The sequence below is a fragment of the Heloderma suspectum genome, chromosome 2 (assembly GCF_057233095.1).
Source record: "Heloderma suspectum isolate Gila_16-S chromosome 2, 16-S_ref, whole genome shotgun sequence".
In the NCBI taxonomy this organism is placed as follows: domain Eukaryota; kingdom Metazoa; phylum Chordata; class Lepidosauria; order Squamata; family Helodermatidae; genus Heloderma; species Heloderma suspectum.
In genome coordinates, this window is record NC_139459.1 from 394,965,410 (window position 1) to 394,982,760 (window position 17,351).

Consider the following 17,351-nt stretch of genomic DNA (forward strand, 5'->3'; position numbering starts at 1 on the left):
CCCCCACGGCCCCCGCCCCTCCTCCCCCTTCCCAGCTTCCCCAAGGAATGGAATTGAAAAGGGGGGGGAGGAGAAGAAGTCCCTCCCCCAGTTCCCACCCCTTTGTATCCCTAGGAAGCAGGCGGGGGTCTCAACCCCCCCCATTCAATAGATTCCTGCGTCAGAAAGCAGAGAGGAGATCTCCAAGCAAGACCCCGCTGCAGCCCACCCCCCTCCCTGGAGGTTTCTGCACACGTTGGACTATCGGGGGGGGGGGGTGTCTCAGTCCAAGGGCGAAAGCCAGTGTGTGCCTCTCCCCAGGGAGGGTTTGGGGGCGAAGATCCTTTTTTAGTCGCCTCCTACCCCCCGCCCCCTCTGCAAGGCAGCTGGTGAGTGCCCAGGGTGGGGCGGATCGGGCTGGACCTGGAGAACGAAGTCCGGGAACCCAGAGCACTGGGGGGGGCGGGGGGGGCTATTGGGAGCTGGTGAGTGCAAAGTGCACTGGGGTCCCCAGGATGATGGGGGTGGGAGGAGAAAGCCCAGAGGAGAGGCAGCAAAGGGCAGGGGGGGGGGAGGGAAGAGAGCACCCCCCCCACAAACCAGGTGGCTGGCCCATATGGGGTCCCTCCAAGAGACCCACATATCTTCCCCCTTCCTCTCTCTGAAGCCAGGAAGTCTCAACCAGTTTCAAACTAGTTCACTTTTGTAGGGCTGAAGAAGTAGAACGGAGCTGCTAGAGGGCTTTTGGGGTATCCGGGAGGCCAGAGTGGGGGGCTTGAGGGGAGATGTGAGGCTTGGTGCAGGCCTACAGATGCTTCATCCACTGGTCCGGTTGGAGAAGGGATCTGCTAGAGGGCTTTTTTTGTGGTGGGGGGGGCTTGGGGGTGAAGAAGACACTGCTGTTCTGGGCAGGTGAGGGGGCTCAAGGAGAGGGCATGTTGGGGAGGAGGGGCTTGCAGGGGTTGTTGGCTCAAAAAAACTGTGTACCAGATGAAGGTTTGGGGCTGAGCATCCTAGGAGGATGAAGCCCCCGTCTCTCCCCCACCCACCATCTCTAGCGACCCCCTGAGTCGTGGTTTTCACCTGCCTTTCTTGGCCAGAATGCTCTTTCTCCTTGGTGAGTGTAATATAAACACACAGAGTAGCTTGTAGCCTTTGTAATATGTGATGTTCTTACATCAGATTCAGGCAGTCGAGAAAGAAACTGGCAGCAAAGCAAGGAGATCCTTCGAGTCCTATCTGCAGCGGAGATGGAGAGGAGAGTGAAGGTGGAACAGCAAGACTTCACTGGCTCAGAGGCAGGAAAAGGCCTCTGTATCATCCAGGAAGGGAGCAGTTTTGAACTCTGGGAAGGAAGCGCGCAGGAGAACCTGGCTGGGAGCAGCACCAGCTCAGCCGCAGAGCGCCAGCGCTTCAGGGGGTTCTGCTACCAGGAGGCCGAGGGGCCCCGAGAGGCCTGCAGCCGACTCCACCACCTTTGCCGTCGGTGGCTGAAGCCAGAAAGACGCACGAAAGCTCAGATGCTGGACCTGGTGGTCCTGGAGCAGTTCCTGGCCGTCCTTTCCCCGGAGATGGAGGGCTGGGTCAGGGAGTGTGGAACGGAGACCAGTTCCCAGGCGGTGGCCCTGGCGGAAGGTTTCCTCCTGAGCCAGGCAGAGGACAAGGCGCAGGTGAGAGGATTCCATCCTCATCGCTCCAAAGGAGTCTGGTCTTAAAAATTCTCACAAACTATTTCTGGATGTCTCTCAAGGTAGTGATGTCCCAATCTCCCCCCCACTGCACCCACCGGCAACTATCACACCGGTTCTGAATGTGTCTAGCAGGACCTCTTTAGGGGGTGTCATGGCACCTGAAAGACATGCCAGGGAAGGAGCGGATCCTCCTTCAACCAGCACAACACAGAGCAGAATTAGTGGTTGTAGGCACCGCGCTTCTGTGCTCACAGTGGAAGCGGCTGAGAGTCAGGGAACGTCTGCAGGGTTCTTTCTCTTCTCCCAGTTGGTTGTAGGAGGGAGTTGTGCTACTTCTCATGTTTGGAATATGTTTTTGGCCGAAATCCTTATGTGCTGTCCTGCGTACAGCATGGCTGCAGGGCTTAGTAAACAGAATAACCTTAGAACAAGACCTGAATGCAAACAGATTGGCTAACTCTGCCCATGGCCTTTTCCTGTCGCCTTAGGCATGGGCGAGCTGGGCTGTCGCCCAGGGCACCAAGCTGAGGGGAGCCAAGCTGAGCTCAGTGGCTATGTTTTTTGCATGTACTGTCTGCAGTGAGCTGGGGTGACAAAAAAGCAAGTGTCTGTCACCTTCTTTTTAAAGTTCTCCAGGCTGTTTGTGCACTACAACGATGATCTTCCTTCATTTAGCTTTTAAGCATGTTTCTTTTTCCATTTCTACTTCGATGGCATTTGTGCCGGGTAAAAATTAGTGGTACACGGCTTTACAATGTTACTGAGCACTTAGCACGTCAAATACTGTAACTCCTATAAGCACTATAGAAATAATAATAATAAAACCGTGAGCTGTAAGAGGTCGGCTGGACACCTTTTTTATTTATGACTTTTCTTTACTGTCTTTGAAGGTAAAAAGAATGTCTATTCTACAATGAAGAATGCTTGCCAAAAGATAGGAACTGCTACAAAACAAAAAATATTATACGTAAAAACCATGGTAGTTTTGCTGTGTTGCATAGCACAGTGCCACTGCTCAGAATGTGGCTTTTCGAACTTTGGCTTGTCCCAACTGAGAGATCAAGGTTTTCAGCAATGTTGTTCTAGATGGATACCATACCTGCACTGGGCCCCATAAATCTGGGTGGCCCTGCAAAACTGACTGAGGGGTGGGAGCAGTCAAAGGCATTCCTCCCGCACAGCGCTAATTATCCTAGAGCCAGCCCTGCCTTCCCAGTTCTTTTCTTTTCTTTCCTTTCCTAATCCCTTTCCCCCTTCACTGCCTGGGCTCCTCATTCCTTCTCCAGGTAGAGGGGATTTCAGCCAAAGCAGCCACGGACATCCCTGAGGTGGAGAAGGCCCCCTCGGACACCACGCAGAGGCCGCTGTGCAGGCGGACCTTGCAGGAGGGTGACGGAGGTCCCAGCTTCCTGGGTAAGGATTAGTGGGGCATATTTCAGCATGGGGAAGAAGCCCTTCCCTTTGACGTATTCAAAAAAGGAGTTGTGCTTTCAGAGTTTATAGAAATTAAAACCAGCGCTTTGAATTGTGCCCAAATGCAGCGTGGAAAAAGACTGATTCCACTCAAGGAACTAAAATGCATCGTGATAATAAAGTATAACATATCTGTCCAACTTTTTTGTCCTCCTTCAAGGAAATGGACCGACCTGCAGAGAAAGTGAACAGACACCGGGGGCTCCTTCTAGGCCCCCTTCACTTTGTGGTGGAGTGGAAACAGTTTCGGTGCAGCCAGAGCAGGTAGGGGAGGCCAGGGTGCCTCTGTCCCCTGCACACCCCTCTGGGCCTGGAAGATTCTCCCCCTTTTCTCCTGTCCAAGATGGCTGCTAGGAAGGCTTTGAATGTCACTCATGAAGCTCTAGATCCTGCAAAGGAACCTCCACCCACCTCACCTTTATAGTCTTCAGAGATTGCTACATTATGCGTAAAGAGAATCTGATTTCTTCGTCTTCTCTCAGGGTCCGGTGACCTTTGAGGAGGTGGCTGTGTGTTTCACGGAGGAGGAGTGGGCCCTGCTGGATCCAGGCCAGAGGGCTCTGCACAGGGACGTCATGAAGGAGAATCATGCGAACCTGGTTTCTCTGGGTAAGGAATGCAGCCCCTCTGGGTAAGGCTTCCTCTTTGCTTTGTTGACACATCCCGGAAGGTGGAATTGTGACTCTCCTTTGTCTGTATCAGAGCATTGTGACGATGCCATGCCGTTGAGGACAACAAAGGCATCCTTCTTTTGACATTTTTTGTGCTGGTATAGAGAGGAGAAGCTTCAGACACTCTGAATGTTTGTTGTAGTGGGAAGTGTGAGAAGTAATTTTGCTATTTCTACCTTCTTTAACAGGCCTTCCAGTTCCGAGAGCTGACCTCATCTTCTGGCAGGAAAAAAAGGGGGATGAACCATTTATTGGCACCTCTGAGGAAGGAGAGATATCAGCAGGTATGTGTTAGGTCTGGTGGGAGCCTTTGTCAAGTCTCTCTGGCTCTGCGTTCTCCTGGCAGATGCCTCTTCTCCTTAAATGTCAGCTACTTGGCACTTGAGACATCTGTCATGTGGGAAAGGAGTAATTTGTGTCTTAAGTGTGTGAGTGTGTGTGTGAGTGTGTGTGTGTGTGTGTGTGGAGGGGAGACATCTGTATTTATTTTTAATATTACAATACAGCAAAAGCTTAAAGCAATAAGAAACAAGAATGTTAACAATAACGAAATATTAAAAGGAACTACGTAATTTAGAAGCCATAATTAAGAAGATGCATTTTTACTTTGTCGACAAGGCAAGAGAGTGGAGGCCAATTGTAGTCCTGGAAGGAGCACGTTCCTCAGTTTGGGGGGAACACAGGAGAAAGCCTTTTCTCACATGCCCATCAAATGCACCTCTCGGGTTAATGGTTCCCTCAAGGTCTTAATTACTGGACAGGTTCATTAAAAGACAGGTGGAGCTCGTCATGGTGGTTCATGGTTCTCCTCATTGGAGGCTCAGTAGATAAGAGTAGGGCGCATTCAGAACCCTGCTGTGATCTGTGTACTGTGCATTTTAAGGGAAAACATGCTTGCATTTGCACCAACAAGGATGCCATGGATCCTACGAAGTCAGAGACACATGGGTCTAGGACCTATTCTTGTCATGTTATAGATATTTTTCACCTTCTGCAAACTGAGGATGTGGGTGAGCTGCTTGGAGGGCTGAGGCCTTCCACCTGTTCTCTAGATCCAGGCTCTTCTTGAGTCATAAAAGCAGCCAGGTTGGGGTTAGGGATTTCGGAGGTGATTAACTCCACTTTGACAGAGGACACAGCCCCCACTATTTTAAAGGATTCTGCGGACCAGCCTTTTTTTTTATTTGTTTGGATCTCTCAGCAGCTTCAATACCAAACAACATAACACCTCTGTGTCCCACTATGGTTGTCAGTTCTGTTGATTATTAGAGGCTCTTTAATATATTCGGAAGCATTCTTCCTCCCCGCTACTCCGATAGTCGAAATAGCAATTGATTCAATTTGTTCTCTTTTTCTTCTTTCAGCTGATGGGAAGGAGAGCATTAAAAACGTCGTACACCTGAGAATGAAAAGTGAAGATGAAGAGAACTTGGGAAACAAATCCAGTTTGTTTCAAGGGGCTGAGTTCCATGAATGCCCTGTAGAAGAGGAATTCTTTGAAGGAAGCAAAAGGAATATTCATAATCGGGAGAAACCGTGGAAATGCTGTGAGTGTGGAAAGAGTTTCACAGAGGAGTTACACCTTATTCAATGTCAAAGAATTCACACAGAAGTGAAACGATTTCAGTGCTTGGAGTGTGAAAATCAATTCAGTTGCCGCTCAGACCTTAACTTCCATCAAAGAATTCGCCTCGGAGAGAAGCTGTACAAATGCTCTGAGTGTGGAAAGATCTTCCTTAACAGCAGAAACCTTAAGATGCATGAAAGAATTCACACAGGCGAGAAACCCTATAAATGCTCAGAGTGTGGGAAGAGTTTCAGCTGGAACACAAACCTGAAAACTCATCAAAGAATTCACACAGGAGAAACACCGTATAAATGCTCAGAGTGTGGGAAGAGATTCCGTTATGGGATAAGTCTTCGATCACATCAAACCATCCACACAGGGGAGAAGCCTTATAAATGTTCAGAATGTGGAAAGAGTTTCAGTTGGAACACAAACCTGAAAACCCATCAAAGAATCCACACAGGGGAGAAGCCATATAAATGCTCAGAGTGTGGAAAGCAATTCAGTACGAAAGAACAGCTTAACTCACATGAAAGAATCCACAAAACAGTGACACCTTATAAATGCTTAGAGTGTGGAAAGGGCTTCAGTGGTAACAAAGCCCTTAAAAGCCATCAGAGAATTCATATGAGGGAGGAGCCTTATAAATGCTCTGAGTGTGGAAAGACTTTACTTAACTGCAGAAACCTTAAACTGCATGAAAGAATTCACACAGGTGAGAAGCCCTATAAATGCTTAGAATGTGGGAAGAGTTTCAGTTGGAGCTCAAACCTTAAAAGCCATCAAAGGATCCACACAGGGGAGAAGCCTTATAAATGCTTAGAGTGTGGAAAGAACTTCACTGACAGCACAGCCTTTAAGAGGCATGAAAGAATTCACACAGCGGAGAAGCCATATAAATGCTCTGACTGTGGAAAGAGCTTCACTCTCAGCACATACCTTAAAAGGCATGGAAGAATTCACACAGGCGAGAAGCCATATGAATGCATCGAGTGTGGGAAGAGTTTCAATCAGAGCTCACACCTTAAAAGACATCAAATAATTCACACGGGGGAGAAGCGCTATAAATGCTCTGAGTGCGGGAAGAGTTTCCATCACAGGAAATACATGTATTTTCATCAAAGAATGCACACAGGGGAGGAACATTATAAATGCTCTGAGTGTGGAAAGAACTTCACTAAGAGCACAGCCTTTAAAAGGCATGAAAGAATTCACACAGGGGAGAAGTCTTATAAACGCTTCTGAGTTTCAGTCGCAGTTCACACCTTAAAACCTTTCAAAGAATCCACATGGAAGAATCCCTATAAACGCTCAGAGCGTGGAAAGAGCTTCACTATAAGCACGCGCCTTACAAGACATAAAAGATTGCACATTGTGAAGGAGTGCTAAGGATGCTCAGTGCAGAAAGAGCTTCCATGATAGGAAATGCCTGAAATTGGATCAAAGAACACACGTAGGGAAGGATCTGTGAATCCTAGCAATGGCTGAAATGTGGGAAGATCTTGAAATGGATCGCAGCCCTTCATTTTAAAATGTCCACACTGAGGAGAAAGCAAGCTCAATTAAAATGAAAAAAAAAATCTTTCGGTTTAATTTGTCTGTTAAGGGCGTTCTGTGTTCATTGGCCCCCACTCTCATGGCTTCTAGAAGGGAAGGCAACCCACATCTTTTTAATGTAGGCTTCTAAACTATGTCGCTCTTTCCATGTTTTACTACTTGCATCTTTCTTTTTTATTATTGCTTTAAACTCACTCAAGACACAAATGACCCCTTTGCCATGCGATTGAGTCCCTCCACCTAGTCTCTTGACTGTTTCTCTGAGAGATGTCTCAAGTGTCAAGTAGGTGACATTTAGCCAGACGACGCATCTGCCAGGAGAAGTAGAGCCTGAGAGATGTGGCAAAGGGTCCCTCCAGACCTAAGCACATACCTGCTGATGTCTCTCCTGCCTCGGAGGCCCCAAGAAATGGATTGTCCCATTTTTTTCCCTGCCAGGAGACAAGGTCAGGTCGGGGTACCGGAAGGCCTTTTATAGAAGGTAGAAATAGCAACATTACTTCTGGCACTTCCCACTGTCACAAACATTCAGAAGCTTCTCATCTCTATACCCTCCCTAAACAGGTCAAAAGAAGGATGCCTTTGTTATGCTCAAGGACATCCTCAAAATGCTCAGATTAAAGAAGAGCCGCAATTCCCCCTTCCAGGATCTGTCAACTAGGCAAAGAGGAAGCCTCATCCAGAGGGCCACATTCCTGACCCAGAGAAACTAGGGTCCCAGAATTCTCCTCCGTGACGTCCCTGTGCAGAGCCCTCTGGCCTGGATCCAGCAGAGGCCACTCCTCCGTGAAACGCACAGCCACCTCCTCAAAGGTCACCAGACCCTGGAAGAAGAAGAAGAAATCATGTTCTTCTTACACATAATGTTGCAATCCATGAAGACCATAAAGGTGAAGGGGTTGGAGGTTCCTTTGCAGGATCTAGAGCTGAGTGACATTCAAAGCCTTCCCAGCAGCCATCTTGGATAGGAGAAAAGGAGGCGATTCATGCAGGCCCAGAGAGCTGTGCTGGGGACAGAGGCACCCCGGCCTCCCCCACCTGCTCTGGCTGCACTGAAACTGCTTCCACTCCACCACAACGCAAAGCAGAACTAGAAGGAGCCACCAGTGTCCATTCCGTCTCTCTGCAGGTTGTTCCATTTCCTTGAAGGAAGACAAAAAACATTGGCAAGATATATTGCATAAGCATTTTCCATTTTAGTTCCTTGAATGGAATGAATCATTTTTCACATTGCATTTGTGCGCAATTCAAACTGTGGGTTTTTATTTCTATGGAGTCTGGATGTGTTGAAACATGACTTCTTTTGTGAATACATTAGAGAGAAGCGCCTCTCCCACCCCATGTTGAAATCTGCCCCACTAATCCTCACCTGGGAAGCTAGGACCTCCATCACCCTCCTGCAAGATCCTCTTGAACAGAGGCCTCTCTGTGGTGTCCGAGGGGGCCTTCTTCGCCTCACGGACATCCGTGGCTGCTTTGGCTGATATCCCCTCCAGGCGGAAAAGGAACGAGGTACCCAGGCAGTGGAGGGGGAAGAGGGATGAGGAAAGGAAAGAACCAGGACAGGCAAAGTCCATGGGCAGGGTTTGCCAATCTATTTGCATTCAGGTCTTCTTCTGAAGTTATTCTACCTACTAAGCCCTGCAGCTGTGCCTTTGGCAGGAGAGCACATAAGGATTTCGGCCAAAAATGTATCACTAGCATGAGAAGAACACTAGAAAAGTTCACCCCAAACTCCCTCCTACAACCAACTGGGAGAGAAAGACGCTCCAAGACGTTCTCAGACACTCAGCTGGTGCCTACAAGCATTAACACTATTCTGCCAGCATGACTGTGCCACTGCTCGAAGAGGGATCCCCTCTTTCCCTGGAACATCACAATCGCTATTCGGTGCCATGACGTCCCCTAAAGAGGGGCTGCCATACACATCCAGAAGCTGTGGGATGGTTGCAGGTGGGTGCGGGCAGGGGGAGAGTGGGAGATCACTACAGTGATTGACATCCAAAAATATGTGGGATACTGGTGGGGATTTTTAAGACCACACTCCTCTGGAGCTATGAGGATGAAATGCTCTCACCTGCTCCTTGTCCTCTGCCTGGCTCAGGAGGAACCCTTCTGCTAGGGCCACCGCCTGGGAACTGGTCTCCGCTCCACACTCCCTGACCCAGCTCTCCATCTCCGGGGGCAGGACGGCCAGGAACTGCTCCAGGACCACCAGGTCCAGCATCTGAGCTTTTGTGCATCTTTCTGGCTTCAGCCACTGATGGTAAAGATAGTGGAGTCGGCTGCAAACCTCTCGGGGCCCCTGGGCCTCCCGGTAGCAGAACCCCCTGAAGCGCTGGCACTCTGTGTCTGAGCTGGTGCTGCTCCCAGCCAGGGTCTCCTGCACTCTTCCTTCCCAGACCTCTGCACTGCTCCCTTCCTGGATGGTACGGGGGCTATTTCCTTCCCCTGGGCCAGTGAAGTCTTGCTGTTCCACCTTCACTCTCATCTCCATCTCTGCTGCAAATAGGACTCAAAGGATCTCCTTGCTTTGCTGCCAATTTCTTTCTTGAGGCAAGGAGTGCCTAAATCTGATGTAAGTAGATCCCATGTTGCAAACGCTGCCTGCCCATCTCTGCATGCCCATCTCCCACTAACCAAACAACACCATCATTCTGGCTAAGAATGGCAGGTGAGCAACACGACTCAGAGGGACACTAGAGATGGGGTGGGTGAGGAGGAGAGAGACAGGGGGGTCCTCCTCCTGAGACGCTCAGACCCAAACCCACACCAGCGGATGGAGCATCTCTAGCCCTGCACCAACCCTCACAACTCCCCTTGAGGACCACAGTTCTGTTTCACATGCGCCCAAAAAGCCCACTAGCAGATTCCTTTCTCCGCTTCCAACCCTACAAATGTGGAATAGTTTGAAACTGGCTTTGATGCCTTCAGATTCACAGGGCCCAGGATTTGCTGTTTTTTTTTTCAGAAGGACAGAAGAAGAGCTCTGCTGGATCAGACCAAGGATCCATCTAGCCCAGCATTCTGTTCCCACAGTGGCCAACCAGCCACCCAGGGGAAACCCAGAAGCATGACATGAGCATAACAGCACCCTCCCACCCATGTTCCCCAGCAACTGGTGTACATAGGCTCACTGCCTCTGGTACTGGAGGTAGCACATGGCCATCAGGCTTAGTAGCCATTGATAGCCTTCTTCTCCATGAATTTGTCCATCCCCCTTTTAAAGCCATCCAAATGGGTGGCCATCACAACTTCCTGTGGTAGCGAGTTCCATAGTTTAACTCTGCGCTGTGTGAAGGAGTCCTTTTATCTGTCCTGAATCTCCCACCAATCAGCTTCATAGGATGACTCCTTTGGGTTCTAGTATTTTTGGAGAGGGAGAAAGATGTCTCCCTATCCACATTCTCCACACCATGCCTAATTTTGTAGACCTCCGTCATGTCTCCTCTCACCCTCCTTTTTTCCAAGCTCAACAATCCCAGCTGTTGTAACCTTCCCTCACAGGGGAGACGCTCCAGGCCCTTGATCATTTTAGTTGCCCTTTTGTGCACTTTTTCCAGCTCTACAAAAGATACAAGATGAAGGTGTCCTGGAGGGACCTCAAATGGGTCAGTCACCTGAGGGGGGCAGTTCCTACCCTGGGCCAATTTCTTCCCACTCCCATCATCTTTGGACCTCAATGCACTTTGCACTCACCAGCTCCCTTTTGGGGCTCCTCCCAGGGCTGTGGGTCTCTGTACTTCGTCCCCCAGGTCCAGCCCAGCCACAACACTCTGGGCACTACCAGGTGAGAGGAATCTCTTGGAGAGAGGGAGAAAGACTTCTGGGAGACTCAAAGGGGTGGGAACTGGGGGGGGGACTTCCCCCCCCCTTTCCATCCCATTTCTTGGAGAAGCTGGGACGGGTCTGCTGCATGCAAAGGGGGAGGAGGGACCTGGGGGTGAGTTACTGGGTATTCAGGCAATCACGCACAAAGTTGTATGCAAGAAGTCACCAGCTTCACTTGGGATGGGCAAGGCCTCCATATCCGATGAAACCTGGTTTTCAGCTCTTCTCCAAGACCCCCAAACCCCCTGCTTCCCTTTCAGGCCCGTTCTTCCCCAAACTGCAGAATTTGGGGGGACTTTGTAACAGGGAATTTTAAAAAACGTAAGAAGATATCTGGGACCTTCTTCAGATATGTTTGGAACTCCCTATCACAGAGTGTTGTCCTTTTTATGTCAAACCTAATACATCCGCCACTGAGGTTGTATGTGGACATCTGGGACCTTCTTCAGATATGTTTGGAACTCCCTATCACAGAGTGTTGTCCTTTTTATGTCAAACCTAATACATCCGCCACTGAGGTTGTATGTGGACATCTGGGACCTTCTTCAGATATGTTTGGAACTCCCTATCACAGAGTTTTGTCCTTTTTATGTCAAACCTAATACATCCGCCACTGAGGTTGTATGTGGACATCTGGGACCTTCTTCAGATATGTTTGGAACTCCCTATCACAGAGTGTTGTCCTTTTTATGTCAAACCTAATACATCCGCCACTGAGGTTGTATGTGGACATCTGGGACCTTCTTCAGATATGTTTGGAACTCCCTATCACAGAGTTTTGTCCTTTTTATGTCAAACCTAATACATCCGCCACTGAGGTTGTATGTGGACATCTGGGACCTTCTTCAGATATGTTTGGAACTCCCTATCACAGAGTTTTGTCCTTTTTATGTCAAACCTAATACATCCGCCACTGAGGTTGTATGTGGACATCTGGGACCTTCTTCAGATATGTTTGGAACTCCCTATCACAGAGTTTTGTCCTTTTTATGTCAAACCTAATACATCCGCCACTGAGGTTGTATGTGGACATCTGGGACCTTCTTCAGATATGTTTGGAACTCCCTATCACAGAGTTTTGTCCTTTTTATGTCAAACCTAATACATCCGCCACTGAGGTTGTATGTGGACATCTGGGACCTTCTTCAGATATGTTTGGAACTCCCTATCACAGAGTGTTGTCCTTTTTATGTCAAACCTAATACATCCGCCACTGAGGTTGTATGTGGACATCTGGGACCTTCTTCAGATATGTTTGGAACTCCCTATCACAGAGTGTTGTCCTTTTTATGTCAAACCTAATACATCCGCCACTGAGGTTGTATGTGGACATCTGGGACCTTCTTCAGATATGTTTGGAACTCCCTATCACAGAGTGTTGTCCTTTTTATGTCAAACCTAATACATCCGCCACTGAGGTTGTATGTGGACATCTGGGACCTTCTTCAGATATGTTTGGAACTCCCTATCACAGAGTTTTGTCCTTTTTATGTCAAACCTAATACATCCGCCACTGAGGTTGTATGTGGACATCTGGGACCTTCTTCAGATATGTTTGGAACTCCCTATCACAGAGTTTTGTCCTTTTTATGTCAAACCTAATACATCCGCCACTGAGGTTGTATGTGGATTCTTCCCCTTCTAAATGGGGTCTGATTTTTTCTGTATTAATCATGATATTTCATCCTTTCTTTTTCCATCGAGTTTCTCCTTTTCAATTTACATTTGCCTGATCAGTGTATTTTTGCGTAGCCTTTTCAAAATAAAAGGAAATTTAATAAATGAAAAACCATTTGGTTAACATGTTAAGGGATTTCCATGTTGAGCTCCAAAATGTGGGGAAATTCCAGCTGTTAAGGCCACCCCCTTAACCAAGGTATTATTTATTTAGGGAATACACATATTCTACAGTGTGGTAAGTTCCAGCTTCACCACTACCTTGAAGCTCGATGGCTTCAGTGGCAGCATGGTGGACCTAAATCTCATATTCATCCTTTGTTCCCTGGAATAGATATGTCCATATAGAAGGATAGAGTTGGAAGGTCCCTCGAAGGTCATCTAGTCCAATCCCCTGCCACAGCTAGAACATTTTAAAGTATCTTCTCTTTTAGCCAATTCAGGTCAGAACATTTACCCAAGAGTAAGCCACAATGAAGAGTTACGTGCAACAGGTTGCACAGGTTGCACAAGCATAATGCACAACCATTTGCATAAACGTATCTTTCATTGGCCCCTTCATGGATCACTGCCTTGTTGTGGCGAAGGGGCTTGCGTAACTCAGTGAAGCCATAAGCTATGCCGTGCAGGGCCACCCAAGACGGACAGGTCATGGCAGAGAGTTCTGACAAAATGTGGTCCACTGGAGAAGGAAATGGCAACCCACTCCAGTATTCTTGCCAAGAAAACCCCATGGAACGTATCACAAGGCTAAAAGAGATGACGCCGGAAGATGAGCCCCTCAGGTCGGAAGGTGTCCAATATGCTACTGGGGAAGAGCAGAGGGTATTTCCAAGTAGCGCCAGAAAGAGTGAAGCGGCTGGGCCAAACCCAAAAGGACACTCAGCTGTGGATGTGTCTGGTGGTGAAAAGAAAATCCGATGCTGTAAAGAACAATATTGTTTAACACTCAACAGTGGCCACAAGACTGGAAAAGGTCAGTTTACATTCCAATTCCAAAGAAGGGCAACGCCAAAGAGTGTTCAAACTACCGCACAATTGCGCTCATTTCACATGCCAGCAAGGTGATGCTCAAAATCCTACAAGCTAGGCTTCAGCAGTATGCGAACCGAGAACTACCGGAAGTACAAGCTGGGTTTCGAAGAGGCAGAGGAACTAGAGATCAAATCGCCAACATTCGCTGCATCATGGAGAAAGCAAGAGAATTCCAGAAAAACGTCTATTTCTGCTTCATTGACTACGCTAAAGCCTTTGATTGTGTGGATCACAACAAACTGTGGCAAATTCTGAAAGTGATGGGAGTACCAGACCACCTTACCTGTCTCCTGAGAAACCTGTACGAGGGTCAAGAAGCAACAGTAAGAACCAGACATGGAACAACCGAGTGGTTCAAAATTGGGAAAGGAGTACGACAAGGCTGCATATTGTCACCCTGCTTATTTAACTTATATGCAGAGTACATCATGAGAAATGCCGGGTTGGATGAATCAGAGGTCGGAATTAAGATTGCTGGGAGAATTATCAACAACCTCCGATATGCAGACGATACCACCCTAATGGCAGAAAGTGAAGAGGATCTCAAGAGCCTCTTGTTGAGGGTGAAAGAGGAGAGTGCAAAAGCTGGTTTGAAACTCAACATTAAAAAAACGAAGATCATGTCATCTGGCCCCATCACTTCCTGGCATATAGAAGGGGAAGAAATGGAAGCAGTGACAGATTTTACTTTCTTGGGCTCCAAGATCACCGCAGACGGTGACTGTAGCCATGAAATTAAAAGACGCTTGCTCCTTGGGAGGAAAGCTATGGCCAACCAAGACAGCATAGTAAGAAGCAGAGACATCACCTTGCCGACAAAGGTCCGTCTAATCAAAGCTATGGTTTTCCCAGTAGTAATGTATGGCTGTGAGAGCTGGACTATAAGGAAGGCTGAGCGCCGAAGAATTGATGCTTTCGAACTGTGGTGCTGGAGAAGACTCTTACGAGTCCCCTGGACTGCAAGGAGGTCAAATCAGTCCATCCAAAGGAAATCAACCCTGAGTGCTCATTGGAAGGACAGATAATGAAGCTGAAGCTCCAGTATTTTGGCCACCTAATGCGAAGAGAAAACTCCCTGGAAAAGACCCTGATGCTGGGAAAGACTGAAGGCAAAAGGAGAAGGGGACGGCAGAGGATGAGATGGCTAGATAGCATCACGGATGCAATGAATATGAACTTGAGCACGCTCCGGGAGAGAGCGCAGGACAGGAAGGCCTGGCGTGCTATGGTCCATGGGGTCACGAAGAGTCGGACACGACTGAACGACTGAACAACAACAACAAATCTTTCATTGGATTCTCCTTTTGCATATAGTTCAGAACCTAGTTTCCGCTACTGCAACATCATTTGCGCTAACAGAATGACAAAGGTGGGTGGGTCCAGTTATTAACATTTATATACCACCTTGGTTACTAAAAAGCGCTCTCACTCTCTCTCCATATATATATATAATCATAGAATAGTAGGGTTGGAAGGGGCCTACAAGGCCATTGAGTCCAACCCCCTGCTCAGTGCAGGAATGCAAGTCAGAGCATCCCTGACAGATGGCTGTCCAGCCTCGTCTTGAATGCCTCCAGTGTGGGAGAGCCCACCACCTCCCTAGGTAGTTGGTTCCATTGTCGTATTGCTCTAACAGTCGGGATGTTTTTCCTGATGTTCAGCCGGAATCTGGCTTCCTGTCACTTGAGCCCATTATTCCGTGTCCTGCACTCTGGGATGATCAAGAAGAGATCCTGGCCTTCTTCTCTGTGACAACCTGTCAAGTACTTGAAGAGTGCTATCCTATCTCCCCTCAGTCTTCTCTTCTCAAGGCTAAACATGCCCAGTTCTTTCAGTCTCTCTTCATAGGGCTTTGTTTCCAGTCCCCTGATCATCTTTGTTGCCCTCCTCTGAACCCTCTCCAGTTTGTCTGCATCCTTCTTAAAGTGTGGTGCCCAGAACTGGACACAGTATTCCAGATGAGGCCTAACCAGTGCTGAGTAGAGGGGAACTAGTACTTCCCGGGATTTGGAAGCTCTACTTCTATTAATGCAGCCCAAAAGAGCATTTGCCTTTTTTGCAGCCACATCACATGGTTGGCTCATATTCAGCTTGTGATCAACAACAATTCCAAGATCCTTCTCGCTTGTAGTGTTGTTGAGCCACATATCCCCCATCTTGTAACTGCGCATTTGGTTTCTTTTTCCTAGGTGCAGAACTTGGCATTTATCCATATATATATATATATATATATCTGTGAGCAGTGGAAACTTTCTGAATTCTTCTGCTGTCTTTTAATTGACAAATACAATCTGCTGCTATAGATTTACTGGTTTTAGCTTGTTTTAAAGTTATTTTAGGATATGTTTAGTATTTTATTGTAAGCAGCCCTGACAATATGTCTGAGGGGGTAAGGTATGCTTTCTGATGGTGAAAATACACAACGCAATCCTTTGTCTGCTCTGAAGGAACACGTTCCACTGTCTTTCAATACTAGTCAACACAAGAAATCGTCTCTTATCATCTTGAACTGTGGGAGCCAATGTTTTCCCGTCCTCAGAGTTCTGGACTCAGACCAGGGAGAACCAGATCCAAAACCTCCACTCAGCCCTGAAGTTCACTGGATGATTGGGGCCCAGTCATTCTCTCTGAATCTAACCTACCTCACAGGGTTGTTGTGAGAATCACATGTGGGGGGGGGAACCCTGCATATCACCCAGAGCTCCTGTGAGAAGGGATATGCACTAAATAAAATGTATTTAAAATGTACATAAAATGTATATTCAAAAATGTACTAATAAGAACATAAGAACATCAAAGAGCCCTGCTGGATGAGACCCAGGGTCCATCTAGTCCAGCATCCTGTTCACACACTGGCTAACCAGCTGCCCACAGAAAACCCGCAAGCAGGGCATGAGCGCACCAGCACCCTCCCTCCCATGTTCCCCAGCAACTGGTGTACATAGGCTCATTGCCTCCGGTACTGGAGGCAGCACACAGCCCTCAAGACTGGTAGCCATGGGTAGCCTTTTCCTCCAGGAATTCGTCCAAACCCCCTTCGAAGGCCTTTATTTTTAGAAAACAAAAATGTACAAAACAAAAAACAGAAATGATCGCAAACGCATAAAACGCACATTTCGAAATCTTTCTTTATGAAGTAAAATGTGCAAATAAATTTATTTGAAAAAATGAAACGTGCATCTTGTTGTTGTTGATCAGTCGTGTCCGACTCTTCGTGACCCCATGGACCATAGCACGCCAGGCCTTCCTGTCCTGCGCTCTCTCCCGGAGCGTGCTCAAGTTCATATTCATTGCATCGGTGATGCTATCTAGCCATCTCATCCTCTGCCGTCCCCTTCTCCTTTTGCCTGCAGTCTTTCCCAGCATCAGGGTCTTTTCCAGGGAGTTTTCTCTTCGCATTTGTCGGCAAGGTGATGTCTCTGCTTCTTACTATGCTGTCTAGGTTTGCCATAGCTTTCCTCCCAAGGAGCAAGCGTCTTTTAGCCTTGTGATACGTTCCATGGGGTTGTCTTGGCAAGAATACTGGAGTGGGTTGCCATTTCCTTCTCCAGTGGACCACATTTTGTCAGAACTCTCCGCCATGACCTGTCCGTCTTGGGTGGCCCTGCACGGCATAGCTTATGGCTTCACTGAGTTACGCAAGCCCCTTCGCCACAACAAGGCAGTGATCCGTGAAGGGGAACGTGCATCTAGAAAGGTGCTAAATAAAATGTTTCCTTGCAGCATGTTCCAAGAAAAGGTCATCTTCGTATCAACGTGGCTTCCAGCCACCGTCTTTTTCTGACATCCTTTCAGCTGGAGGAGATGCGGGGGGATCTGCATGCCATCTCTGAGCAAGCCCCCCCCCCTGTCACCGGTGCTGCCCCCTCC

General features: G+C 48.0%; 2 protein-coding genes across 2 annotated transcripts; one reads left to right on the plus strand and one right to left on the minus strand.

Annotated features, from left to right (window-relative positions):
• The first annotated feature begins 1,202 nt into the window (after positions 1–1,202).
• On the plus strand, positions 1,203–6,626 carry LOC146356507 (uncharacterized). The gene is made up of 6 exons (XM_084830155.1): positions 1,203–1,649; positions 2,957–3,083; positions 3,304–3,407; positions 3,626–3,752; positions 4,003–4,098; positions 5,179–6,626. The coding sequence occupies exons 1-6, from the start codon at positions 1,230–1,232 to the stop codon at positions 6,624–6,626; spliced, it is 2,322 nt and encodes a 773-aa protein (XP_084686281.1). The 5' UTR covers positions 1,203–1,229.
• Positions 6,627–7,232: 606 nt separating this feature from the next.
• LOC146356508 (zinc finger and SCAN domain-containing protein 31-like) lies at positions 7,233–9,435 on the minus strand. The gene is made up of 3 exons (XM_084830156.1): positions 9,010–9,435; positions 8,308–8,428; positions 7,233–7,249 (listed from the first exon to the last, which is right to left on the minus strand). Exons 1-3 carry the CDS (start codon positions 9,433–9,435, stop codon positions 7,233–7,235), a joined length of 564 nt encoding a protein of 187 aa, XP_084686282.1.
• Between the last annotated feature and the right edge of the window lie 7,916 nt (positions 9,436–17,351).

What these genes read in the sequence shown, in the direction of transcription:
- LOC146356508 (XM_084830156.1), bottom strand. Translation starts at nt 9,435, where the DNA reads ATGGAGATGAGAGTGAAGGTGGAACAGCAAGACTTCACTGGCCCAGGG. An exon ending in AGGACAAGGAGCAGGTGAGA is followed by an intron (nt 8,429 to 9,009) that starts GCATTTCATCCT and finishes TTCCGCCTGGAG; the next exon opens with GGGATATCAGCCAAAGCAGC.
- LOC146356507 (XM_084830155.1), top strand. Translation starts at nt 1,230, where the DNA reads ATGGAGAGGAGAGTGAAGGTGGAACAGCAAGACTTCACTGGCTCAGAG. An exon ending in CGGAGGTCCCAGCTTCCTGG is followed by an intron (nt 3,084 to 3,303) that starts GTAAGGATTAGT and finishes TCCTCCTTCAAG; the next exon opens with GAAATGGACCGACCTGCAGA. An exon ending in GGAAGGAGAGATATCAGCAG is followed by an intron (nt 4,099 to 5,178) that starts GTATGTGTTAGG and finishes TTCTTCTTTCAG; the next exon opens with CTGATGGGAAGGAGAGCATT.